Source organism: Arachis stenosperma, chromosome 3 (assembly GCF_014773155.1).
Source record: "Arachis stenosperma cultivar V10309 chromosome 3, arast.V10309.gnm1.PFL2, whole genome shotgun sequence".
In the NCBI taxonomy this organism is placed as follows: Eukaryota; Viridiplantae; Streptophyta; class Magnoliopsida; order Fabales; family Fabaceae; genus Arachis; species Arachis stenosperma.
This window is the reverse complement of record NC_080379.1, coordinates 130,305,316-130,332,790: the sequence shown is the minus strand read 5'-3', so window position 1 is coordinate 130,332,790 and position 27,475 is coordinate 130,305,316. Positions and strand designations below refer to the sequence as shown.

The 27,475-nt window shown below is 36.4% G+C and overlaps 1 protein-coding gene across 1 annotated transcript; it reads left to right on the top strand.

Annotated features, from left to right (window-relative positions):
- The first annotated feature begins 15,911 nt into the window (after window positions 1–15,911).
- LOC130969761 (BTB/POZ domain-containing protein At1g63850) lies at window positions 15,912–19,376 on the top strand. Its single transcript, XM_057895644.1, has 3 exons — window positions 15,912–17,081; window positions 17,340–18,325; window positions 18,851–19,376. Exons 1-2 carry the CDS (start codon window positions 16,254–16,256, stop codon window positions 18,279–18,281), a joined length of 1,770 nt encoding a protein of 589 aa, XP_057751627.1. The 5' UTR covers window positions 15,912–16,253; the 3' UTR covers window positions 18,282–18,325; window positions 18,851–19,376.
- The last annotated feature ends 8,099 nt before the right edge of the window (window positions 19,377–27,475 follow it).

The following is a 27,475-nucleotide window of genomic DNA, read 5'->3' as shown; positions in this document are numbered from 1 at the left end:
AGCTGGCTCGAGCTCACGAGCTAGCTCAATTAATAGAAACATAAATACGTAATATATAATTCTATATCAATAAATTATAACTTATATATTTTAAAAAATATTTAAAAATATCAATTTTATATATTGTTATCTGTCAATAAATTATAAATTTTTTATTTATGTCCTACATCAAAATTATATGTAAAAAATAAATATGAAATTTTAAATAATTAAGATTATTAATATATATAATTATATAGTATTATTTCATATGTATATATCTAATATTAAAAATATAGATTAAATGCATATAGGATATGTGTATTAATAATTATATCTATATATAATCGAGTCAGCTCACGAGCTAATGAGCTGAGCTTATCCAAGCTCAAGCTCGACTCATTTAATTTATGAGCTCAATTCCAAGCTCAAGCTTGGCTCACTAGCTCACGAGCTTAGCTTATCGAGCTATTAACGAGTCGAGCTCGAGCTAACTCATGAGTTGGCTTGACTCACTTCCAGCCCTACAATGCGTAACGCTCACTGGAAACCGAAAGGAAGGTTCTCCCATGAGGGCGGTGATCCGTAACGCTCATGGAGAAAATGTTGGCTGAGATAAGGACAGCGATACAAAACGCTTATCTCAGGAGCAGTGTCGGGAATCAGGCAACAACCGACACAAGAGCTCATGGCCTATATAGGACTAGACATGCATCATACTTGTTTGCGCATATTTGTTAGTGATTGTGTTTTCTATGATTGTATGTGATTATGATTGGTTTCTATGTTTTGTAATTGCTGAGTTGGATTATACTTTGTTGACTATTGTTATTGACTGAGAATATAATGAAATGAACTTAACTTCTAACCCTAACCCTACTAAGAACTCCCCAGTTCTTACCCCCTATTTCCACCCCTTTCAGCTACAGGTGCGAAGGTTTAGTGTGGAGTTACAGAAGCATAGAAGATTATGCTTACAAGTTGAGTTGTTAGAATTTATTTTTTCCTTGTCATTTATTCTTTTGGTTTTTAGAGGGATAGGACTTGTAATTAAGGTTCTCTAACTAAGTCTATGTATATAAATTTATGTAAATATATATACTTTTGTGATTAAGCGATTTAAAATAAAGTCGCCTTTCATTTTCTTAATTAAAGTTTCGGTTCGTATTCGTGAAGGCTCAACATTAAATAAAGATAGTATAAAACAAAAAGGTTTAGACGTAACATGATGCTTGGGCTTTTAGTACGATCATGAGGTGCTAAAAATTTGGGTGTTACACCGAGCTCTTTCTCTCTCTCTCTGTTCATCAGTGTCGTCGGCGTCGTCTGGTCGTCGGAAGCAGGGTTGAAGATTCTGTCGTCGTTGTTGTCGAGCTCTCTCTTCTCCTTGCCATCACTATCAAGCTCTCTCTTCTCCTCCGTCAAGTTCTCTCTTCTCCTCGCCGTCGTCGTTGAGTTCTCTCTTCCCCTTGCCTTCGCCGTCAAGCTCGCTTTTTATCTCTCTATCCCTTCCTCCGATCAGTATTAAATACTACTTCGTGAATTTGATTTTGCTTATTTTGTACTGTTGATCTATTGTTAATAATACTGATTAAGTTGTTGGGTTAGTTCACTAATTTTGAGTTGTTGAGATTTTGTTAATATTTCATTATTCTAAGTTACTGAGATTTTGTTAATTTCAGATTATTTTGAGTTGCTATATTCTGCCATAACAATATTGTTGCTGGTTTTTTGATCTCTCTCTTTAACCCTTCCTCTGGTAAGCATTAAGCATGTTTTTTGAATTTGTTTTTGACTTTATGCTTGTTTTGTACTATTAATTTGTTGATAATAATACTAATAGAGTTGCTGGGTTAGGTTAATGATTCTGAATTACTGAAATTTTGTTAATTTCTAATTATTCTTGATTTGTTATATTCTGTCATAAACTCATAATAATATTGTTGCTGATTTTTTTATTTTGTAATTTTGTGTTAATTTTAATGATGTCCAACAATCTCAAATGAATCCTATGCTTTTATATACTAATGCTTGTTTATTATACACTAATAATGCCAATGCTTTCATATCTTAATAGTTAATAGTTAACAGTGAATGAAATAACAAAATTTGTTTCATTCAAATTCAATAAAGTTATAGTTATTATTTGAAATTATAAAAATTTAAATAATTTTATTTAATTTTTAATTAAATCGGTTGAATTTTGGTTGAATCCAGGTCGGACTGTTGAATCAATAAATCAGTTGCTTTATCGGTTTATTGACCGATCTGGTTCTCGTAACCTTGTGAAAAACATATTTTTTGAAAGAAAAAAAAAGATCTTTTAAAAAATGATATAAATTGTAGTTTTTAAAAAATATGTTTTTTTTATCTTTTCTTATTGCTTTTACTTTTACTATTAGAAATTTGCCAAACACACTAAAAAATAAAAAAAATATATTTTTTATTAAAAAAGTTTTTTTTTTATCGATTTAATGGCATCCAAACAAGCACTTCATCCGCCTCTACCACCAGCCTTGTCGATCCCAAGGACAACATCGATTTGAAGGAACAAGTGCAAAATCTCACCCAGAACTTTCACCAATAGGCTCAAAAGCAGTAGCAATATGAGGAGAAGTATAACGAGATCCTCACACGCGTGTCTGACACAGATACCTTTAGATTGGAGCTTAGGCAGAAGCTAAAGCGATTTCAACGGATGTAACAACAGATAACGGTATACCACGAGCATATGCACGTTGGTGGCATTGACACTGTTGGAGGGGCACCGACATCACCTCTTAGATCGCCGCCTCAACAGGATCAGGGGGATGACGACAACAACTATCAGGATTTGTAATGATTAGGGTTTTGTTCTTTTTTATTTGATTGTATCTTATTTATTGACTTTTTATTCTCTACGTACACTTGATTTTTAATAAAATTCTTATTTATTGTCCATTATTTAAAATTTAACTACTAATTGTGTTAAAAAAAATAAAAAATTGAATTTACTATCAAATTTACCAGTGGATTTTTTCAATGATAAGTCTACGCGAAACAATATTGTATGGCACCATAATTACTTGGTAGCCGAATAATTTTTAGTCAAAAAGTTTGCTGCAGTATTCGATGATAATTAATTACTGATGAATTATTTTTGTTATTCTGCCAGTATATTTGACGATAATCAGCGTTCTTCTTGTAGTAACAATATAGACTAAACTTAGTATTTTTATTAAAAAAATATAAAAAATACTTTAAATTTTTATTTATTATTTATAACACAAAAACTTATGTAAAATTATTTTTTATGACAAATAAATTATAAATAAAAATTGAAATGAGTTTCTTGTTGAAAATAGTGTTAATCTGTTTCTCTTATTTGAGTCACTATCTCATTTTATCATGTTTTTGCAAACTTAGATTTAGTCCAGAACAATATGAGAATAAAAAAGTCACGTTAATTTCCTGAACTGAATTAGGGTTGAATTAATAGTTTGTTAAGCTTGCTATCCTTTTACAGATCTCATATAGTGATAAAATATTTGATGAATGATGATACATTTTGTTATCTCTTTCGGCTGTTAGCTTTTATTTTAGTCTCTTCTTTTTCATGGTTTTCTATATAATATAATATAATTATCATTCGCAATTTCGCATGATACATGTTATCCTTTTAACGCAAAGCAAAGAAGAAAATGAAGAAGTAGTAGAAATGCTATGAAGAAACAGGAGAGTTTGTTATGTTTTGGTTATTAGTCAGAATTTAGAATCTGCAGTGCCACCTTATATTAAATTATTAATTACTACTGCTAAAAGATGGAAGGACATAATAAATTGAGAGTAGTAGAGTTTTTTAGACTCTGTTTGGTTGATATGTTCAAATAATAAAGATATAAACATAAATACATAAAAATATATAAACACAAGGGGGTCTACCACTCTCATTCGCTATATAAATCTATCACCCACCTTTCTTATCCTCCAATTCTAATTAACTCGGGCACAGTCTCACATATATTATGCCTTAAATGGATGTTCACTAATTGCATTTGCTGACAAATTCAACAAATTACAAAAACGACTAATTTGCATCTTAGATTTTGGCCGTAACCTGCTCCTTCATTTCGAGTAAAGCATCTTCAAAGCACTTGGCAAGAAACTCTGGATCGGGAATAATGTCTTTGGCCACCTGAACTTGCATGTCTGCCCGTCCGGCATAGCTCACCATATTCAAAATGAGTGTGCCTACATTATACCAATAGAAATATCAACCATTCACGATTAGAAGTAGCTTGAAAAAAAAAAAAAAAGTTGAGAGATGAGAGACAGGGAGGCAGAGAGGGGGGAAAACACAAGGGGGGATAGGATACGGGGCTTCTATTCACGTTCGAAGGATCCCCGAATTTGGAACAGAGAAGAATATTATCGCTTGGAAAAGGATTCTTTTACTGTGTTTGTGGATAATCTGCCTGAGGATATTTCCCGGAGAGAATTGTATCAGTTGTTCTGTTGGACGGGGAGGATCAATGATATCTATCTCAGCAGAAAGCAGAAAAATGCAACAATCTACCTTTTTGCATTTGTTCGATACACGACGAAAGGGGGTGCTCTGAAGGCGATTGCAGAAATGAACCACTTCAGGTTACGCGGTAAAAATATTTCTGTGGCAGAAGCCAAGTTTCGAAGGAAGTTCACAGCGGGGGACCGACGGGTGAATGTGGAGGCGAGACGAGAGCGGGAACGAGAGCCAGAGATCACTCTTACTGATAATGAGGACAGACGAGAGCTGGAAAGGGAGCCAAAGAAAACTCTTGCTGGTACTGAGGCGGTTATTGATCCGGTGGCGGCTGATCGAACGTCATTCAAGCAAGGCAAGGGGTGCATGAAAAGGGTGGAAGTCCCTGTTGTAGTAGAGAATATGGACTGGTTGGCCAGGAGCTTAGTAGGATACACACTGCAACCTATAGACTTCCGTTCTTTGAGGAGAGTTATCACTGCAAATTTGCATCATGTGGAGGATGTTAGGGAGATCGGAGAGACTAAAGTTTTAGTCACTTTTGAAACAGTGGAGCATGCTGATGCGGTCCATACTTTTAAAATGGATACTCTGCTGCAGGTTTTTCATCGGGTTCGGCGTTGGGAAGAGGCAGAACGCTGTGTGTCTCGCAGTGTGTGGTTGGAGTGTCATGGTGTACCTCTGCATGTTTGGTCACCAGAAACTTTCAAAATGATAGGAGGTCTATGGGGCAAGGTTCTCCAATGTGATAGCCCAACAGGAGCAGGGGCTTCCTTTCGAGTGGGAAAGGTTCAGGTCGAAACAGACGAGTTTGCTAATATTAGTGACTATGTACAGCTTGATGTCGGGGGTAAGGAGTTTAGGGTGTTTGTGGAAGAGATGCGGTTGGAGGCTGGAGGGACGGGGATTTTGGTGGAGGGAAAGAAGGCTCCTGAGGGGAATGCTACGGCCGGTTCTTGTGTACACAGTACGACGACGGCAGGGATGCAGTGGGACCCGGCGGCGGACCTGATAATCGGAAATGCACAGGGAGGTGACACTAGGAAGGATAGAATAGTAATTCCAGAGGTGCTATTGAATGATGTGAACGTTGAGTTTTTGAATTTCAAAAATATTGATGAGGCAACAGATTCGGTGAGTACTACCCAGAATATTGGCAAGGTGGTTACGAAGGAATATGGTAGTGAGGAGGAGGACTCTGACAGAACGGTTACAGAGGGGTTTTGTGCTGGGGAAGAAAGGGATTTTGCCCATAATGATATATCAATTGGGCCGTTAATTGGGCCTTTAATATTAGGCAAGCAACTAAGTTGCCAAATAGGACCGTACCAGGAGGGGAGTGCGCTGGGCCCAAATCACTTAAGTCCAACACCAAATCACAAGGGCATTGGGCTACGGGATTGGGAGGATCTGCAGAAAGGGTGGGGGAATGAAAGTGGGCCTAATTTGGGTTGGAAAGGGACAAACCGGGTTGCAGCAACCCTAGACCACGACAGTAGGCGGGTTGAGCTAGTGCCCCCTGCTGCGTCCGTGACGACGGGCCTTGTTCCTGATGCGTCGACGGCGACCGATCTTGTGGGGGTGGGGGTAGAGGTCGAAGGAACCAGGCCGATCACGCTGGCTGTATCTATTGGTGCCGCCGATGTGTCCTCGGCTCCTGTGCAGAGTTTGGTTGAGGGTGCTGAGGGTAGTTGCGAGACGATGATGAAGGCGGGGATGCGAGTAGGCACGACGGACAGGTTGCAGGGACTAACGGAGGTGTCGGGGGCTGAAGGGAGCGCAGCGCTGAGCCTGGACCGGTTACGCGGGACTGCGATGCCATTGGGGGCAAATCTCGGAGAAGGGGAGGCCATGCAAGGGCTGGCTACAACTGAAGGAATAGTAGTGGATGGGGCTGGTTCTGGAACGGGCGGAGGACAGACCATCAAAGGAGAGGAAGCCAAGATATCCAAGGAAGCACAGGTCAAGGAAAATCAAGTGACATGGGCTCTGGCGGTAGAATCTGGTGCAGAGTTGTATGATGAAGACGTGGATATCATGAGTATTCTACAAGCTCAGAATGAAGAGATAGCGCAAAAGCGCAAGCTGGCAAAACAAAAAGAAAAGGCAAGAAGGAGTCGTCCTAAGAATAAATGTAAGGTGAGTAATAGTTTGATTAAATGATTGTGAGCTGTTGGAATGTTAGGGGGTTGAGGGGAGACGATAAGCTGAGTATGGTGAAAACATTGAAGAAAAAGTATAATGTGAACATGTTAGGCTTGCTTGAAACAAAGAGAAAGGTTATTTCAAAGTATGATGTGGCTAGGATTTGGGGAAACAGTTCTGTAGGTTGGGAGTTTGTGGAATCTGCTGGGGCAGCCGGGGGACTCTTACTGATGTGGGATGACATGATGTTTAAGAGAAGTAATTGTTACAAAGGAGATAGGTGGCTGTGTATTGAAGGATTGTTAACAAAGAACAATTTTCAGTGTGCTTTTTGTTTGGTGTATGGGGCACATGAGAGGGAGGAAAAGCGGGTGGTGTGGGAGGAGTTGAGTTATATCGCAGGTTTGTGCCAGGTTCCATTCTGTTTGTTGGGGGACTTCAATGAAATTTTGCAAGTTGAGGATCGGAAAGGGGTGATGAGCCTGACGGCATCCGCTGAAGAGTTTAAAAGTTGGGTTCACGACATGCAGCTAGTGGATTTACCCCTTAATGATAGGAAGTTCACATGGTTCAGGGGTCAATCTTGTAGCAGACTAGATAGGGTGCTGGTTAATATTGAATGGGTGGAGGAGTTTCTTGACATTCGGTTGAAAGGTGGTCCGAGGGGATTGTCAGATCACTGTCCGTTGATTGTGGAGGTTACAAGCGTTAAAGGGGGCCCTAGACCTTTCAGGACTCTGGATTCCTGGTTTACCCATGAAGGTTTTTTAAGGATAGTAAAGAATGAATGGCGAAATTTGGGAGCTGGTCCGTTTCTTGGTAAGCTAAAGGCGTTGACGGTACCGTTGAGGCAATGGCACAAAGAAAACTTTAGTGATATAAAAAACAGACTGATAAAATTCGAGGATGAGATCAGGAAGCTGGATGACCAGGTTAGTGATGGGATTTATGATGGTACATTTGAGGCTAGACGGAAGGCGTTGGTGAAGTTTTGTGAGAAGTGGTACGTAAGGAAGGAAATTCATTGGAAGCAGATGTCTCGATCCAAGCATGCTAGGAACATGGACAGGAATACCCGGTATTTTCATAATATTGCCTCGGCGAGAAGGCGGAATAACAGGATTGATACTCTGATGATTCATGGTCGACTTGTGCGGAATCAGGTAAGAATAAAGCATGCAATCAGGGGTTTCTACAAGGAGTTGTATCGCCAGGAGGTCGCTCCAAGGATCGGTGTTCGGGATGGGTTGTTGAAGCAAGTTGGCAGAGCTGAGTCGGAAGCATTGGAGGTTCTCCCGACAGTGCAGGAAATCAGGGAGGCAGTATGGGATTGTGAGTCTTCTAAGGCCCCAGGGAGTGATGGGTACAATATGAATTTCATCAAGAAGTGCTGGGAAGAGATTGGTCAGGAGTTCACTGCGGCGGTGATGGCGTTCTTTCAAACTGCAAAATTACCATCGGATGCGAATATCACATGGGTGGCACTAGCCCCAAAATTTGTGGGTGCTAAGGAGATTAAGGATCTTCGACCGATTAGTTTGGTGGGATGCTTGTATAAGGTGATTTCGAAGGTGTTGGTCAGAAGAATGAGATCGGTTATGCCAGGTTTGGTGGGAGAGACTCAGACGGCGTTTGTCAAAGGTAGAAAAATTCATGACGGTGCTCTTATTGCCTGTGAGACGGTCCATTGGCTAAAGGCGCGGAGAAAGAAAGCGGCACTCATTAAGCTGGATTTTCATAAAGCTTATGATAGAGTTCGATGGAGTTTTGTGGATATAGTGCTACAGAAAATGGGGTTTGGGCAGAGGTGGAGGAATTGGGTGATGGAGTGTGTTAGCACAGCCACTATGTCTGTCCTGGTAAATGGGGCACCATCCAAGCCGTTTCACATGGAGCGAGGTCTTAGACAAGGGGATCCTCTTTCTCCATTTTTGTTTGTGCTAGTGGTCGATGTGTTGCATCGGATGTTGGGAGAAGCTGTTAGGAACGGGCGCATTGCTCCTCTACTGGTTGGAGGAGAGCATATCGAATTGTCGCACTTACAATTTGCAGATGATACAATATTGTTTTGTCCTCCGGAAACAGACACAATCGTGAATTATAAGAGACTGCTGCGGTGCTTCGAGTTGATGTCGGGACTGAGCATCAATTTTGATAAGTCAAACCTGATATCGGTAAATTGTGAGCAGGAATGGATAAATCAGGCGTGTTGTTTGCTGGGGTGTAACGAAGCGGTACTACCAGTAAGGTACCTCGGGATCCCATTGGGTGCAAATCCGCGTCTGGTGAAGACGTGGAAACCAATAATAGATAAGGTGGAAGAGAAACTCAGCCTGTGGAAAGCAAAGGTCCTTAACAAGGCGGGCAAGCTGGTGCTTATCAAATCGGTGCTGAATAGCCTACCAATCTATTACCTGAGCCTGTACAGGATGCCAAAGGCGGTTGCGGATAAGCTTATTGCGTTGCAAAGGAGATTTATGTGGTGTAAGGGGGATGGTAGTGATGGTATCCTGCTAGTAAAGTGGGAGTTGGTCCAGGCACCGAAAAAGGCGGGGGGTTTGGGGGTTGGAGATGCAATGCTTCGAAACACAGCGCTCTTGTTTAAATGGTGGTGGCGGTTTTTCAAGGAGGATTGCCCCTTGTGGAAAAAGATTGTTTGCTCCTGTAACAACCTAAATGTTGGTGCAATGTTATCTAATCAGCAGCTGCTGGAAAAAGGAGGACCATGGAAAGACATCTGTCATTTGAATATTACAGAGCAGAGGATAAAGGACAAATTACTTACTGGCCTGGCAAGGGAGATAGGAAATGGAAGGAGCACCCTATTTTGGGAAGATAACTGGCTGCCAGGTGAGCCCCTAAAACTCGCTTTTCCAAGACTCTTTTCTATTTCACATCAGCAAGGTTGTATGATAGGGGATTGTGGATTTTGAGATGGGCTCGAGTGGATATGGAATTTCCAGTGGAGAAGAGAGTTATTCCAATGGGAGCTGGAGCTTGTCAACCAGCTCCATGAGAGGCTAAGGATGGTGAAGTTGACAGATGGCCAAGAGGATCAGTTAGTGTGGAAGTTTGATTGTAAAGGGGTATTCTCTACCAAATCTGTGGTGCAAGTCCTACAATCGGAGAGTCTATCAACTGAGATCACGAGCTACAGTTTTACAAGTTCGGTTTGGAGAGGAGTGGTACCTCCAAGAATTGAGCTTTTTGGATGGTTTGTGCTTGTGGGTAGAGTTAATACTAAGGAGAGATTGAGTAGGTTAGGCGTTATTCTGCCAACTGATAACATATGTGTACTTTGTAACAAAGAGGTAGAATCGGTCAGGCATCTATTTCTTCTCTGTGAACTAACATGGCAAGTGTGGCGCAGTTGGTTGCGGTCCTTTGGTGAAGTGTGGGTTACACCTGGCACAATAAGGACACTGTTTGAGAGTTGGACTGGCTGGCATAAGCGAAAAAGAGAGCAGAAGAGGTGGCTGGCTGGGTTCTTTGCAGTGATTTGGAACATTTGGGTGGAACGTAATGCTAGGATCTTTAACAACAAGGAAGCAGGTGTTGACTTGGTAATAAAGAGGACAATTCTGAGCTACAATGATTGGACTGATAGTGATTCTTTTGGTTGTTGATGGCTCTGCTGGCATCGGCAGGGGTGTTATGTTTGTCATTTAGTACTTATAATTTGGTTTGTTTGCTCCACTTTACAGTGTTGAGCTTTCTATGTTCAAAAAAAAATATATAAACACAAGAAAATATTTAATTTTTTATTTTATTTAATAATTTATATACAATTGAATATATAACTTAAAATTTTATCGAAATATCAATTTTATCCTAACTATTCTCTTATTATCATTATTTTTGTCCTTTCCCTTTTGAAAAGTTATCATCACCTATTAATGATACCACCATCTTCAACCAAACACAAAAACAACAGTATTCTAATTTAAGTTAAATTTAATATGTATAAAATTAACAAAAATAAATTCCATTTGATATATCCCAAACAAAATAAGATACATAGATTTAATTTTTTTAATAAAAAATAATTCAATGAAGGGAAGGTGAACAAATTGAAAGAGACATTTTCTTTGTAAAGGATGAATAGTATTGCCAAAAAGAGAATGGAGGGAGATGCCGTCAAAACTTGAGCCCTTCGAAAGAGAAGAAGAATAAGCAGATGCAAATAAGCAGTGGCGATCGACGGAAAAGAAGATAAACCCAAATCTGACTATCTAAGAAAGAAGGTAAAACAGAGAGAGAAGACATAGTGCAAGAAGAGAAAAAGTGGGAGATAGGTGGTAACAGGCACCATGAAGAGGAAGAAGGAAAGGCAGTGGGAGCCGTGAAGAGGAAGACAGAGAGTGACGATAATAGATGGCGGAGAATGAGAAGAGAAGATGGAGGAGAGACGATGAAAGATGGTGAACTACTGTGAGGTGTTACAGAAAAGAAGGTGGAAGATACATGAGAGAGGAACATGAAGAGATAGGTTTGAGAGGGTGAATTAGAAATTTAAAAAATTAATTAAGGGTAAAAGTATAAAAAATCAGTGTCTCAAATATTTGGAGGGACACAGATTTAGTATCTCCATAACTATCTATATTCTCCTGTATCCATAAAAAATTTGTTTCTCACTAAACTAAACGAGAGACATGTGTCGTCGTGTCCATGTCTTAGAGAGACATAGACAGCAACCAAACACTGCCTTAAATCTAGGCTGCGATAGTTATTTAGTTATCTTAATTTTAAGGATAAGTACTGTTTTGGTCTTTAAGATTTAATATTAAAATCAAAAGCGTACATAACTTTTTTTTAATTCAAAATTGTCCTTAATATTATAATTAGTATTAAAATCACCCTTTTGACAAATTTATCCTTTTCAAAATTTTATAATTAAAAAAAAACCTATTTCATATGCTTTTTCACCTTTTTCATTCTCCATTATTTTCCTTCATCTTCCTCTTTCTCCATGACCTCCTTCATATTCTCTATCATCTTTCATCTTCATTTTTCTCGATTACCTCCTTTCCATTTTCGTCCCTTCTAAATTACTGTGCTTCCCTTAAAACTACCCTATCGCGTCACCAATGCAAACCCTCCTTCCAAGTCACCATTTTCGACGAGGCCGAGGCGTGAGAGTAAAACTTTGAGGAAAGATCACAGTCGATAAACAAGGTCACGTAATTAATAGAGTTGGAATCCTAGATTACGCGAGCCCCTCCTCGGGCGGATTCCTCCTTTTGCTCCTCAGCCTACGGGGTATTAGCAGCCGTTTTCAGCTGTTGTTCCCCTCCCAAGGGCAGGTTCTTACGCGTTACTCACCCGTCCGCCACTGGAAACACCACTTCCCGTCCGACTTGCATGTGTAAGGCATGCCGTCAGCGTTCATCCTGAACCAGGATCGAACTCTCCATGACTTCTCCGTGATTGTTTTAGATTAGAACTCAAGAGACTCTCTGATTTTTCCGTTACGCGATGAATTGTGAGAGATGCATTGACTTAATTTAGGGGTGAAGATTGGGGATCAATACTCACTCCTTAAACTATTTATTAGATTGAAATTGATGCCAATTTCAATTATGTCGTGTGGATTAGAGGCTTTGAAAAGCAGATTTTTGGGTTCTTGTTCACTTGATTTTTGGTTAACACCTTTGTGGCTTTTATAGTCTCTGTTAATGCATAGGTTGTCATAGTGGATATTAGGAGGAATAGAGGAAGATTGTCAAGGATGAATGTTATTTGATAACTACAATGCTAAATCATGCTATCCAGATTATGTACTTAAAAATTATACTTTGTGGGTGGTTGATAAAGGTGGGAAGGAACCAAGGAGGTGGTGGAGAGAGATAAAGATGAAGAAAAAAGATAAAAGAGAAAGAAGGTAAGGGACATAAAGAACAGGATTTTTTTTAAATTATCAAATTTTATAAAAGATAAATTTATCAAAAAAAGATGATTTTAATATTAAATATAATGTTAGGAACCATTTTGAATTTAAAAAAATTAAGAACGATTTTGATTTTGACCAAAAATTTTAGAAACCAAAATAGTGTTTATCACTTCATTTTAAGATGATATAGTGATGGTGGAAACTCATTTGCAGTCGACTTCACATGAAATTGTTTCTGAATGGTTGACATGTGTTACCATTTGGTTTTAAAAAATCAATTTATTTTATACAAATGATTTCTTTAAAAAAAACCGGTTTGGATAGATTAAATAACCACCTTAAACAAAAAATTTCAATTCTTTCTGTGTGTTATCCCTAGATCCTAAATGATCAATTTGGTACGTTTTTCTTCTTCATCCTTCTTGACTAATCTTTCTTTAAATTTATCTTTTATTTTTATTTATTTAATTTTCGTCAAATATATGTATACAAATTGTTTGAAAAAGTAAAGTTTGGTATTATGAAAAAAAAATCACGCTTTTTTGTCTGTATAGGAACGACGAAAAAGGATAAATTAGGAATCGAAAAGGAAAGAAAAAAATTAGAATTCACATAGAAGGAAGAAATCGAGTTTGCGATATGAACAAAAAGTTAAAAATGGTACTATCTGTCTCTGTTTTTTTCTGTTACTGTTTCTATATTTATGATGACCTTTGTTTTGTTTTCAATGGCTCAAATTTTTGCTAAATTCCTTTTCTAACACGGATTTTAAATTAAGCTGTAAAAATAAGTTCAATTACAAGTTTACAGTTAAATTAAATTTCATGGTAATCAACCAATTAGCTTTTAGGGTAAAAAATAAAAATAAGCCATGGAAAGAAAGAAATTACGTGAATAAGCTAAAATAAAATTTGATTCACGAATTAACCAACGCACAAATATATGTAGTTCGAATCAAACCGTTTCGAACTTGGATTGAATGTAATTCGAATTGAGCTACTTCGAAATACATGCAAAGCTGAAACATACATAATTCGAATTGAGTCCATTCGAATTACTATGAAATCTGAATTAAGCATAATTCGAATTGAGTTGGTTCGAATTACTCCTATGTAATTCGAATGATGTTGATTCGAATTACACATTGTATAATATGATACTAGAAAAAAATACTATATAATATAAAAAAATATACTAAAAGAAGTATAAAACAAGATTATAGTAAATTAATTTTAGTATAAAATTATTAAATATAAATTAATTTTAATTCCTATTAGTACATTGAATTAAAAATAACATATTAAAATGTACTTGTATTTATTAAATTTTAATAATATATAAAAATTTTAATGACTTTTTAAATATTCTTTTTATAATAGGAGTACATTTTTATATACTTTAAATACTTTATATAAAAATGTACTTGTATTTATCATACAAAAATAAAGTGTTGTGCCAATATAATAACATTATAACATTTTAAATCAATTTTTTCTAGAATTTTAGATTAAAAGCAACACATAAAAAATTATTATTGGTATTTTAAAGCTAACTTAATTAAAAAAGATAGAACTGTATTTTTAGGATTTAATGCACAGAATTAGACTAATTTTTTTTAATATTAATCAAAGATGTGTGTTACACTATGTTATTTGGTTCCAGGTAAGTTTTAATATATATATATATATATATATATATATATATATATATATATAATTTTTTTTTTAGAAGACACAAATCTAAAAAATTTTATAAATTTTAATATTATTGACGTTTTATAAAATTTTTTAGAATAATAATAAGCCATATAAGTGATGAGTTCGGTGGATGGGCCTTACTTGGAAGGAAAAAAAACTTAAGGCCGACAGCCCAAACAAAAATGCAAAATTTTATAGAAACTAAAATAGTAGAATTTACAGCTGAGGCTTTAACTTAGTGATCCATAATCATGCCTCTTAAAATGCTGTATCGTGGTTCAAATCTCACTAAAAATCGTAGATGAACCATTAATAGAATGTGTGTAAGTGTTATATGACAAAAGAAAAAAAAATAGTAGAATTTAATTTTTTAACATGTAAGCCCCTAAGATTCTTTTTCAAAAGTTAATTCTTTTTCGTAGCTACCAGTTTTAAATGTAATTTGTGGTAAATAAAATAGCTGCGATGCATGTTTTATCGTGTATCTGCTAGTATTTTTCATTATTGTGGCATGATATTTATTTAATTTAGTTTCATATATACTTTTGGTGATTGTCAACAGGCAAGAAAAGGGGTAAATTAAAATTCTAATTCATGAAAAATACAATCGCAGTACGCATATTTTTATCAAATAAAAAAAATATAAAAGAACAAAAGCATGGATATTTTTAGCTCAGTTTTTCTTTTCCCCTCAGATTATACCGCGCTCTGTTTCTGGTCTGCCCATATGTAAAAATGCGGACAAAAAATACAATTATTGGGCTGATGTGATTACCATTGTGGGTAAGGGCCCATTTTTTATTATTGTGACGAGAGTTTTTAAAATGGAGATGAAAGAGTAGCTGTCTTATGTATGTGTTCTGTGCTTAGGGACCCACACCCACATATGCTATGGTCCATGGAAGAAGAAAGCCTTCTTCTAGTAAAGTTGGATTTTGAATTTGTTACTTGTTAGTTTGCTTCCCAAATGAGATAAAGAATAGGACATTCTCACACATGGATGGCATCATGCATGGACACACACATCATAAGCAAAGCAAAGCATTTTTGCCCTAAAGAGATGGTAAATAAAGCAAGAATGGGATAGCGACATTTCAAGCCGTGATATCATTAATTAGTCATACATAAATGGTCATGGTGTTTGTTACATCTCCAATTTGGATAGACACCATCGACAGCAAGATTAAAGTGGTAAGCAGTACCAATCGATATTCATGACATTATACACATTCCCATTTTTGCGGTGCATCACACAAATCCAATCTCAATCATAATATTGGACACATATTATCTCGGATTAATTATTTCGTGAGTTGTTAACTTGTTATTATGTGAAGGAAGGACCATAACAGGTATGTTGAAGGTGGCTTGAAAAGAAGAGAAATTATATGCGGAATTAGAATGATGGTGATGTGATGATGAAAGACAAAGCTTTTTTAACTTGCTGTATTTTCTTTTACGGGAAGAAAAGCTGACCGCAGGAATAATAAAAAAAATTATTAGGTGTTATTACTTATTAAACACTGGACATCACATCATGATTACTAATACTCACGTTTACTTAGTACAGTCCATCGAGTAAAGGTGCTAATAATAATGTTCCGTTGCTGTAATTTGTAAAGGCAGCATCCGAAGATTAAAAGTGATACCCAGGCGTTTATCCATTAATTAATGAGAGTCTTTATTGAATACATATGGTTGTTACTTGTTAGTTGGGCATGTGAGTTTATGTGTAACCCAATCCATTCATCCCCCAGCCCCAAAATCAATCGGATTGCATTTCATGTACATACAAACTACATCAATGTATAGTATTCTAGAGAGTGTACTTTACGGTCATCAACCATATAAAATATAAAAGGAATACAGTTAATTGTTTGTTGTAGGTAATTTTAGAATTGATTTATCTGAGTCATACGAGACACTCCTCGTGTCCACCGCCATTTATGAGTCTCATTCTCTCACTCTTGTGTGGTGTGTCTGAGCAGCTCTGATGCCAATGCCCTAAGCAAAAGGACAAGATCCTCCTCAAAGGCATTAGATGGCAGCGACAACAACAACAACAACAAGTGCAGCAGCAACAACAACATCTCTCCTCAAATTACAAAACCAACCCATCAAACCCAAACGTCGCAAGTGCCGAGAAACCACCATCTCCACCTCTGCCCAGGCCCAGGCCCAGGCCCAGGCCCAGGACACTCCCTCTCCCAGTCCATCCTCCGACTACAGGATTCGGTTCTCGCCGGGGCGGTGCTCCCCAATCATGGACTTCATCCAGGCATCCCCAACGGGCAGCAACGGGCACTCGGACCCCTTCCCTTCCAGCTTCACGAAATTCAACTCCGCACTGACGGCGGGCCTCCTGAACCCAATGTCCCCTCCGCCCGACAAGACCCGATCCAGCCCCACACTCTTCGAGATGATGGCCAGCGAGCCCGACACTGCGAGCCACCACAGGCCTCACTCTCAGTCTCAGATCCAACCCCCTAAAGCCCATGTTCCCGTTCTCGACAGGCAAACCCTAATGATGCAGCGGATTTCGGAGCTCTTGGGGTCTCGCAGCCCCGGCAACCAGTTCAACGACGCCGTTTCCAGTGACATCAAGCTCACTCTCACCTCCAAGGATGGCTTTAGTGTCTCCATGAACGTTCATCGCCAAATTCTTGTTGCCCACAGCAGGTTCTTCGCCGTCAAGCTCTCTGACAGGTGGACCAAGCAGAACCCTAGGCCAACTACGCCCTACTTGGTCGAGATCGCTGACTGCGACGACGTTGAGGTTTACATTGAGACCTTGAGCCTTATGTACTGCAATGATATCAGGAAGAGGCTCATGAAGGAGGATGTCTCCAAGGTTTTGGGTATCTTGAAGGTAATGCCTTTCTCAAAATGGGATTTCCTCTTTTATGCTTTGTTTTTTTTGTTGTGTATAACATCAACTGTAGGATTAGGTAGAATATGAAATTGAATTTGATGACGTGATGTGAACTTGTTTGTTGGGAAGTGCAACTTTTAGGTTAAGCACTTCAAACCATTTCATTTTCTTCTTTGCTGCTTTGTTTTTTTCAATGGGGGCTGCTCCTAGGTGGGTTGTGTGAGTCATGAGTTGCTTGCTATTGTGGTATCTTAGGTTTCGGCTGCAATTGGATTTGATGCTGGGGTTTTGTCTTCTTTGGAGTATTTGGAAGCGGCACCGTGGGCAGAGGATGAAGAGGAGAAGGTTGCCTCCCTCTTGTCTGAGCTTCGTCTTGAATCTGTTGGAGCCGGGGATGTTTTGAAGAGGGTTTCGACTGAAGTGGCAAATGGCAATGAAGAGGGGGGTGATAACGAGGAAGTTCTTCTGAAGCTTATTCGTGTGGTTCTTGAAGGCAAAGATGAGAAGGCCAGGCGTGAAATGAAAGGCCTGGTGTCAAAGATGCTTCGTGAGAATTCGTCCCAGAATGACCTACGGAAAGAGTCATTGTACTTGGCATGTGATGATTGTATGCAATTACTTCATCACCACTTTTTGAAGGCTGCAGCTTCAGACCTGAAGGATGTGGGTCAAATCGCAAGACAGGCTGATAATTTGCATTGGCTTTTGGATATTTTAATTGATAGACAGATTGCTGAGGATTTCCTGAAGACATGGGCTTCTCAGTCAGAATTATCTGAAGCACATTCTAAAGTTCCATCAGTTCACAGGTTTGAGGTTAGCAGAGTCACCGCTAGGTTGTTTGTTGGGATCGGGAAGGGGCAATTATTGGCTTCTAAAGATGTCAGGTGTTTACTTCTGAAAACATGGCTGGTGCCCTTTTATGACGACTTTGGTTGGATGAGGAGGGCATCCAAAGGCCTTGACAGGAACCTAATCGAGGATGGTCTTAGTAACACAATTCTCACTCTGCCACTGTCCTGGCAGCAGGATATTTTGCTTGCTTGGTTTGACCGCTTCTTGAATTCTGGAGAAGATTGCCCAAATATTCAAAGAGGATTTGAAGTTTGGTGGAGAAGAGCTTTCTGGAAGCGGAATGGAGAGCAAGAACAGACAAGACAATTACGAATTACAGCTACAACAGTTGATAATCCTTGAAGACAGACAGTCCCAGCTGGGTGGAATTGACAGCATTTTACTGGGTGTGTCTCCTTTTAACCTTCTCTTGATCATTTCAATTTCTATTTAATTCCTCTGTGTTGACCAGCATTTCAACCTTGGTAGCTTACCTGTAAAGCTGCTTGTTTGAAATGTGATAGACTCAATGTCTTCATCCATGATTGATTTACCTTGAACAAGTTAGCACCATCGTATTTTTTTTTTCCCTTTTTTCTTTTGGCACTTTTTGTTGTTTGTTGTGCACATAATCTAATCATTTCAATAGAAACAACCTGAGAGTATAGAATTTATAGTTCATGTGGGTACTTGGAAACATTCTTCTTTTATCAGTGTGCATATAGTCATCGATTTACACTTAGGCTGGTCATAATTTGGCTCTATCTTGAGTTGACGACACTACGCACTTGAAGAATGTTATTTTTTTATTATGAGACTGTTCCATCTTCATTATGTATTTAGGGGCAACACAACCTGAGCTTCAGTTGTAATTTGTTTAGTTCTAAACCTTTTCCATTCATATTTAGTCTTGTTTAATCATATCTTTGCAGTTACATGGAAGACATAAGAGTTCATGTGCTATCAATTTAATTTAGTGGACAAGATCTCATGTTTAACTGGCTACCGCAAGGTGGGGCTGGTCGTCTAAAGTTTCTACTTCGTGCGAGACTATACTAAGCAAAGCAGCTGCTGATGTTGACAAAGGGGTCCATGATGAGACTGGTTTCTTTCAGGGTGGAGCATCGAATAGCTTCGGAAGCAATGCAGATGATCATGAATAATATACTTAAAAATTTAAATGTCTTCCCATGCGAATTAATTTTTGTTGGCTATCGAGTGAGAATGAGTATAGAGTGTTGTATAGGAATAACTTGGATGGTGGTTTAGCTGCGAGAGCGTAACTTGTTTCTTTATTGCGGATGATGGATGCTTTCTTTCCCCCCCTTATTTCTTGCTTTCAACACAAGTATGAGAGATCCGAGAACTCCACCATTTGGTTCATTTATGGGATTTTGTATATTGTTTAAGCAAGTAACAGGACTGTGGGGCATTTTGTTTGGCGTGGATTTTAACTGATCCAGTTTGTTTCTGTTAAAAAAGTGGCTATAAACAAGAAATGGGAGAGGAGACATCAATTGTTCTCAGCATAAAAAAGAAGAAACACCAATTCCAATCAATTCTTTTCAGCATAAGAGAAAATATGTTTGGCGTTGTAGTTTGCATCAGTAGTAGTAATCAAACGATAAACATGCACATGCATGATGGCATGATGCATGTGTACTCGATAGAGACACAGGACTGGTAGGCCCATCCCATCGTCATATGTTGCAACTCTTGTTCGTCCTTTATTTAAGGGGTAGAAATGTACATTGTCATTATTGTTTTCGCTTATATTTCAGAGACCTACCAACCTAATGCTTCGTAAGCCTAAGGACTAAGGTGGTTTAACAGTGTGGTCTATACAGCCACCCTTGAGGGACCCTAATCAATATGTATCCTTAATATCATCTATAAATATAATTAATTAATTATTATTATAATCAATGTTTAATTGGTCCAAAGACGAATTCATTCATGAAATTGCCGATAGGACCAGCAGTTAAATTCTATTGTTATGGCTGGAGAAATTAAAGGGCAAAGTTGGACTACTATTTCTCTTCACTTTCTCTTTTGATGTTTTGCTTTTTCTTTTTTTCTTTTTGTTAAGATGGGTTGGACATCCTCTAACTCTAGATATTATAACATCACAAACTAATACACACTTGACACTACACACTCAAACACGCAATACTTTAAGGAATCTTATCCACTAACTACTTGGTCTCAGCCAATTTCGAACCTGGATGTAGTTACTCACAACTACGGGTGGCAAAATGGGACGGGTCGGTCCGTCCTGCCCACCCTGCCTAGGCCTATATTATAAACGAGTGAGCCAATCCGTCCCGTCAATAAAATTAGGTTCAAAATGTTAGTTTGTCCTATTTTATGACATATTAGTAGGCTGGCGGACTAACCCACCTGACTTTTTTTTTTAGAAAAATAAAATTCATTAAAATTAGTCAAAAAATAATAATTAAAAAATTAAATACAAATAAAAAATAGTCAAATTATATATATAAATTTTTTAATATCTTTTTTTTAATTTTTAACTTCAATAAAATTGTTCAAAACAATATTTATTAATAGAACTATCTTTATTTTAAAAAATAAGTCACATAATTTAAGCATATATACGAAATTATAAAATAAAATAAATAAAGTTAATAACTAAAACAAGAACAAAAATAAAAAATGAAAAAAAGTGTTTGAAAATTATATAATTATTAATTTTATAGTAATAATCACTCGTTTATTTAATAAAAAAAATTAAAAAAAAAATCCATGGCCTGTGCGGACCGGCCCGCCCCGCCTCGTCAAAACCCGCAAATTTGGCGGTGTGGGTTTGGCGAATTTTTTTAATTTTGCGGGTTCCAAAATCTAACCCGACCCGTCTTTTTTAGCGAGTTCGGCGGGTTGGCTCGACGGATTCAACCCGTTCTGCCACCCCTACTCACAAGCAGTGACGGATCCAGAAAATTTTATCAATGGGGGGAAATCATACATAATAAGACAATAATTTTTAGGGTAAAGTGTATTTTTTGTTCTTAATATTTGCAATTTTTTTAAAAAATACACCTAACGTTTAGTTACATTCAATTTTGTCCCTAACATTTTCTATTTGTGTCAAAATGATCCCTAGACGTCAACTTATGTAAAATGTTAGGAATAAATTGAAAATTTTTAGGGATAGTTTTGACACTGTAATAGCCAAGAAAAAATAAATAAATAGAGCAAACGGTGCGACCCACCCCTACATATTTTTCTTTTCTCTAACCCTAGTCCCACCCTCACTCACCTCTCACCGCCGCACATACCCTCTTCCTTAGAGCACACACACATACTCAAAGGAAAAAGAAAGAAAGAAAAGGGAAAGAAAGAGGAGGGGAGACCATGACAAGAGAATGGAGGAGGAAGGAGAGATTTGTCCACGCTGAGCCACCACGTGAGGAGAGAGAGCCGTGCCTTGTCACTGCCGGCCAGGAGCTCGCCATTCGTGTCCCATTGCGTCGTCGCCATCTGCTTCCAACTTACCACCGTCACATTGCCATCAGAGACAGAACCGAGAGAGATGCGTCTGAGAGAGGGGACGAGTGCAAGAGAGGAATCGTGGAAGAAAGACTGACGCGGTTCTGCCTTGCTACCGTCGAGCAGCTACAGCCACCGTGCCTTTTCTCCGTCGCTGCTGAGCCTCAACTGCCGCCATATCAAGTCGCCGTCGCCATTGTTGAGAGAGAAGAGAGAGCTCCAAGAGATAAACAGGATGTGCGAGAGGAGCCGCCGTGAATAGAGGGTTGTTCCGTTACCGTTGTTGCATCGCCGTTTGGGTGAACCTTGGTTGTTACTAGAGCTGTTGATGTCGTTGGAGCTGAATCGTTCCTGTCACTAACCCAAACTATCGCCAGCTCCACCTTTTCGCTGCCCCAATCCAACTTCTGCACTCATTCGTTCCATTCTACGTCAATCCTCCTCACCTTTGATTTTGGCATTCCAGGTTCGGTATCTTCGGGACCAAGTTGTGAGTAGGCTTTACATTTATAATTATTTGATTGTGCATCTATAATTATTTTGACATATATATATATATATATATATATATATATATATATATATATATATATTATGATTTTTGAATTATACTAACTATATTTGTCTTGAACGAGTTTAAATGAATTAGAATAATTGATTTATTAGAATTGAATAATTTGTTTTTGTAAAGTCTATACTTTAGACCATATATATTTTTGATGAAGTTTTACATTATTCCAAAATGTTTGATTTTTCTTGAATATTTATTTTTGAAGCATTAAGGTATTTATTGGTACTCGCTTATTTTAAAATTGTGAAATATGTTTGAAATTTTTTTGAGTGAAAAAAGTGTGATTGGAAAAGATCTCTGATGAAAAAGAATTATCTGATTTGATTTGATTCGATATCTTATATATTAAAAATATCAAAGATTTGTTGTATTTGAAATTATATGTTTTGAATTGGTTTAGGAGGCTCGTATTAGAAAATCGTAGTTAACGGCGGTTATGACGTTAACTTAGATGCATCTAACTCAGACTCCAGCTAGCAGGGGTGTTGCTAGCCTAATGTGTAGACCACACGTTAGATCTGTTATTCTGTTAGGACACACAAGAGGAAAGGGCTACCCATAGAAGTGGAGCCGCCCAGGTGTGGACTTTTGATTTGATTTCTGTATGAGAACTCCCTTATTGATTCATTTATTATTATCAACTATTATTTTCTAATTAAAATTATTTTGATATAATATATATATGGTCTCATGTCCATTATAGATGTATTGTTTAGTCACTGAGTTACAAAACTCATCCTATTTTTCTAAAACTATTTTTCCGGAACAATTACTTGCCTATGTGAGACTTTCTATTCAAGATGTAACTATCTGCAATGAGTATTTATTCTTGACCAGTTCCTAGATGTATATGCTCTATATGACACAGGCAGGTCCAACTATTCTTAATTATTTTAATTTTTGTTAAAAATGTATAACTATTTATTTTAGAACTTGTAAAATATTTGTAACTTTTTTAGTCAATTTATATTTGAATATGTTAGGCTTGCTATGGGATTATTTTCCTGAGCGCCGGTCATGCCTCATTTTAAGCTGTGACAAAGTGGTATTAGAGTTTAGGTTTAATCTGTGTAATATGGAGCAAGTGTCCTATGGTAGGATTATAATTGTATAAATAGAAGCGCGTCTATTTATACAAATGTGGCACTATCAGAGATCTATAGGAATGTCATTCTTGTTCTCTATGTCATTGTTGTCTTCTGATTAATGTGATCACGCATGCTCTGCCACTTCTTGCTACTCATATTCTTTTCTTCTACCCAATCTTCGGTTATCCTTTAGTAGGTTTCTTGAACGTGTTTTTTTCAATGGCTTCAGTTTCGGCTTCAATTCACAATTTCTCTCGTTGCCAGTTCTAATTTTTTTGCTTTTATAAATGCATGCTATAATCTTTTTCATCTTCGTATTCTGTACTATTCCTGATGACAAGGTTTTATGTATTATTTAGAAGATTCAATTTGTGTTTGATGTGCATCATCATCTAATTTTTTTTATAGAGCTTTATTTGAATTTACGGATTGTATAAGTTGCTTAGTTGTTGATCGAGATGCTTTGTTCTAGATATTGGAGTTTGTTCTTCTTATATTAATAGTCTTTGAAGTTATGAGGTTTAATTTGTTTGTGATTCTGTCTTTCTTTCGAATCAATAATTTTAAAAATTGTTATTCAGTTGCTCAAGGAGAAGAATGATGCTATAAACATATGAATGGAGTGTTATTGTTGTTTGTTTGATTGAGGGTTTTCTATGCTTAGTTGTAGTGAATTATTCGAGTGATTAATTGGTTGGATTGAAAATATTTTTCAATCTAGAAGTTCGATTGAGCTTTTTTAATTTGTTGATTTGGTTTTATTATGGTACTATGTTGTCAAATATGGCTTTTCTATTATGGAACTATTTTTCTGATTGTTCAGGTGATTTGATTATGAACGCTTATTTTTTGTTGGTGATTAGATGATGAATTTTATTCTTAGCTAAGATCTAAAATTTGAGAATTCTCTCAACCTTAGTTTTTTTTTTTTTGAAAATTTTTCTGCTCTCAACTAGTTTTTATTCTCAAAGGTTTAGAGAAATTAGTTTTCTTGATTTGTAGTGTCTTGTGAAACTGTGATTTTAGATCTTACACATTGAAAAGAATTTCTATTGATTTTCAACGAAAAAGTCTAGATATCTAAATCCTTAAAGCTGAACAAATTTTATATATAAGTTTTTTTTTTCTTGTTATATTCAACTAATGATTATAAAGCATACGATGATTATCTTAAATGTGTTAAATTGTAGCTTGCACGTGAGTGTTAGCTACTAATTTATATAATTGCTTGCCGTTATATGTTGCTTGATTAGTGATTATTACAGTAATTAATATAACAAATAAGTAATTTGGATTAATTGTTTTCAAGGGATGCATGAGGTTATTGGTTGCTGCTATAAAGTAGTTTAATAATATGTAATTGTTGCTAAATTGGTGATTGATGTGGTTGTAACTTGATGAATCTTGGTTGAGAATTACTAACGTCAGTTAATAGTGAGCTAAGAGGTTCTCATGTCTTATCTTATTCTTAAAGTGTCTATGGTTTAAACTTGACTTTCATACTTATGCGATTATTTATTTATTTATTTATTTTGTTGTTATTCTTCCATGAACAAAGAGTGAATGAACTAAGTTCTAATTGCTCAACTTATACGTCATTATCTTTATAATATAGTGATGACTCTCGATTAGTTGATGCTATTTTCTTTAGATATTTCGCTTTTAAGATATCAAAGAAGAATTTTTTTCTTTTAAATTCATATGATTAGTATGGTAATGCTCACTTGAGAACTATGTACTTGTACAATAAATACTGTATTGTGGCATAAACTCCTATATATTGCATATGTTTTCTTTTATGATTATAGAATTATGTCGGAAACATTTTAATTTTCCAGCCCATTCATATTTGACACTTTGCACTGAAATTGTGGGAGATGGAGTTTGAGAAATTTCTTATTTGCAATGTATAAAAATTGGGGATGTCCAAACTCTAAATAAATTGATGAATGATTTTTTGTATTGTTAGTTCCTTTTGAGTATTGGGTTTGATCTTGAGTTGTTCCATCATAGCTTGTTAACCTAAAAAATAATGGATATGGATTGATCATAGTTTGATCTTGAATATGTAAAATTTATCAATTTTTTTCTTTTCATGAGTTTTCTTTTTTATTGGTTCATTTATTTTAGATTTTATCATAGGTTGCATTTGCTTGTTTTGAATCTTTCCTTTATCAGTATGCTTTGATTGATTGTGTTTGAATATTTTTTTTTCATTCTCTCTTTTCATAACGGTGTAAGTTTTGTCACTCACGTCATGCTGCTTTATATTTCATTCAATTTGATTGATGTCTTTTTTCCTTTTTCTCTAACATTTTAGAGAATTTTACGTCTCTTTATATTTTCTTTGTCTTTTTGCTGCCAATAAACTTGATAAACTTTATTAGAAAAATTACTAAGTCTTAATTCTCAAGTTTATACTCTAATTCATAATCTATAATTTTTGGTTTATCCATCAAAATCTTATTTTATTGTTCATCAAGATTAAGATTGTCCTAAATTTTTTGTCCTAAATTGTCTTTTAGATGATGAGACAAGTTCATATGTTTTGATATACATATCTATAGATGATGCATCTTATTTGTTGTAAGTGAGTATATCAAGGGTGCTATACCCCTTTTTACCTTGGCTCTCACCTATGTGCCGTTGACTTAAAAAGGATCAAGACCAAACTTCCATTGTATAGTAATAGTAATAACAAGAGTTACTTTATATGATTACAATTAGTATAAATAAATAAATAATTTTAAATGCATCATATAATTTTTCAAAAAAAATTAATTAAAAACTATATTTTTACTTGGATAACACGTGTTTTGATTGAAAATTTATACTAAAATTTGTAAATTTATCTATATTGTATGATTTTTATGAAGTTTGGATATATGATTTGAGTCATAGATTAGCTATTTAAATGTATTTATATCTTTAAATGACAGAAATATGTTGCATTGTGTGGTTATGTTGTAATTAGTTGAACTTTTATGCCGTGTCTTGTCTTCGTCACCGCTGAGTCTCAACCACCGCTATGCCAAGTCGTCGTCGCTGTCGCAATTGTTGAGAGAGAAGAGAGAGCTCGAACAGAGACATATGATGTGCGAGAAAAGCCGCCGTGAATAGAGGGTTGTTCCGTCACCATTGTTGCATCGCCGTTTGGGTGAACCTTGGTTGCTACTGGAGCTGTTGATGTCGCTGGAGCTGAATTGTTCCTGTCATTAACCCAAACTATCGCCAGCTCCACCTTGTTGCTACCTCAATCCAAATTCTGCGTTCATTCGTTCCATTCTACATCAATCCTCCTTACCTTGGATTTTGGCATTCCGGGTTTGGTATCTTCGGTCCTTTGGGACCAAGTTGTGAGTAGGCTTTACATTTATAATTATTTGATTGTCTATTTTTAATTATTTTGACATATATCTATTATGATTTTTGAATTATACTCACTATATTTGTCTTGAACGTGTTTAAATTTATTAGAATAATTGATTTATTAGAATTGAATAATTCATTTTTGTAAAGTCTATACTTTAAGAACTATACATGAGACCATATATATTTTTGATGAAGTTTTACATTATTCCAAAATGTTTGATTTTACTTGAATATCTATTTTTGAAGCATTAAGTTATTTATTGATATTCGCTTATTTTAAAATTGTGAAATATGTTTGAAATTTTTTTGAGGGAAAAAGTGTGATTGGAAAAGATCTCTGAAGAAAAAGAATTATCTGATTTGATTTGATTTGATATCTTATATATTAGAAATATCAAAGATTTGTTGTATTTGAAATTATATGTTTTGAATTGGTTTGAGAGGCTCGTATTAGAAAACCGTAGTTAACGGCGGTTATAACGTTAACTTAGATGCATCTAACTCAGACTCCAGCTAGTAGGGGTGTTGCTAGCCTAACGTGTAGCCCACACGTTAGATTTGTTATTCTGTTAGGACACACAAGAGAAAAGGGCTACCCATAGAGGTGGAGCCGCCCAGGTGTGGACTTTTGATTTGATTTCTGTATGAGAACTCTCTTATTGATTCATTTATTATTATCAACTATTATTTTCTAATTAAAATTATTTTGATATAATGTTTATATGGTCTCATGTCCATTATAGATATATTGTTTAGTCACTGAGTTGCAAAACTCACCCCATTTTTCTAAAATTATTTTTCAGGAACAATTACTTGTCTATGTGAGACTTTCTATTCAAGATGTAACTATCTGCAATGAGTATTTATTCTTGACCAGTTTCTAGATGTATATGCTCCATATGACACAGGCAGAGTCCAACCATTCTTAATTATTTTAATTTTTGTTAAAAATGTATAACTATTTATTTTAGAACTTGTAAAATATTTGTAACTTTCTTATTCAATTTATATTTGAGTAT

Bases quoted from the DNA above. Each gene is read 5' to 3' on its own strand.
- LOC130969761 (XM_057895644.1), top strand. From the start codon at position 16,254: ATGGCAGCGACAACAACAACAACAACAAGTGCAGCAGCAACAACAACA. The intron at 17,082-17,339 runs GTAATGCCTTTC...GTGGTATCTTAG, and splicing joins AGGTTTTGGGTATCTTGAAG to GTTTCGGCTGCAATTGGATT.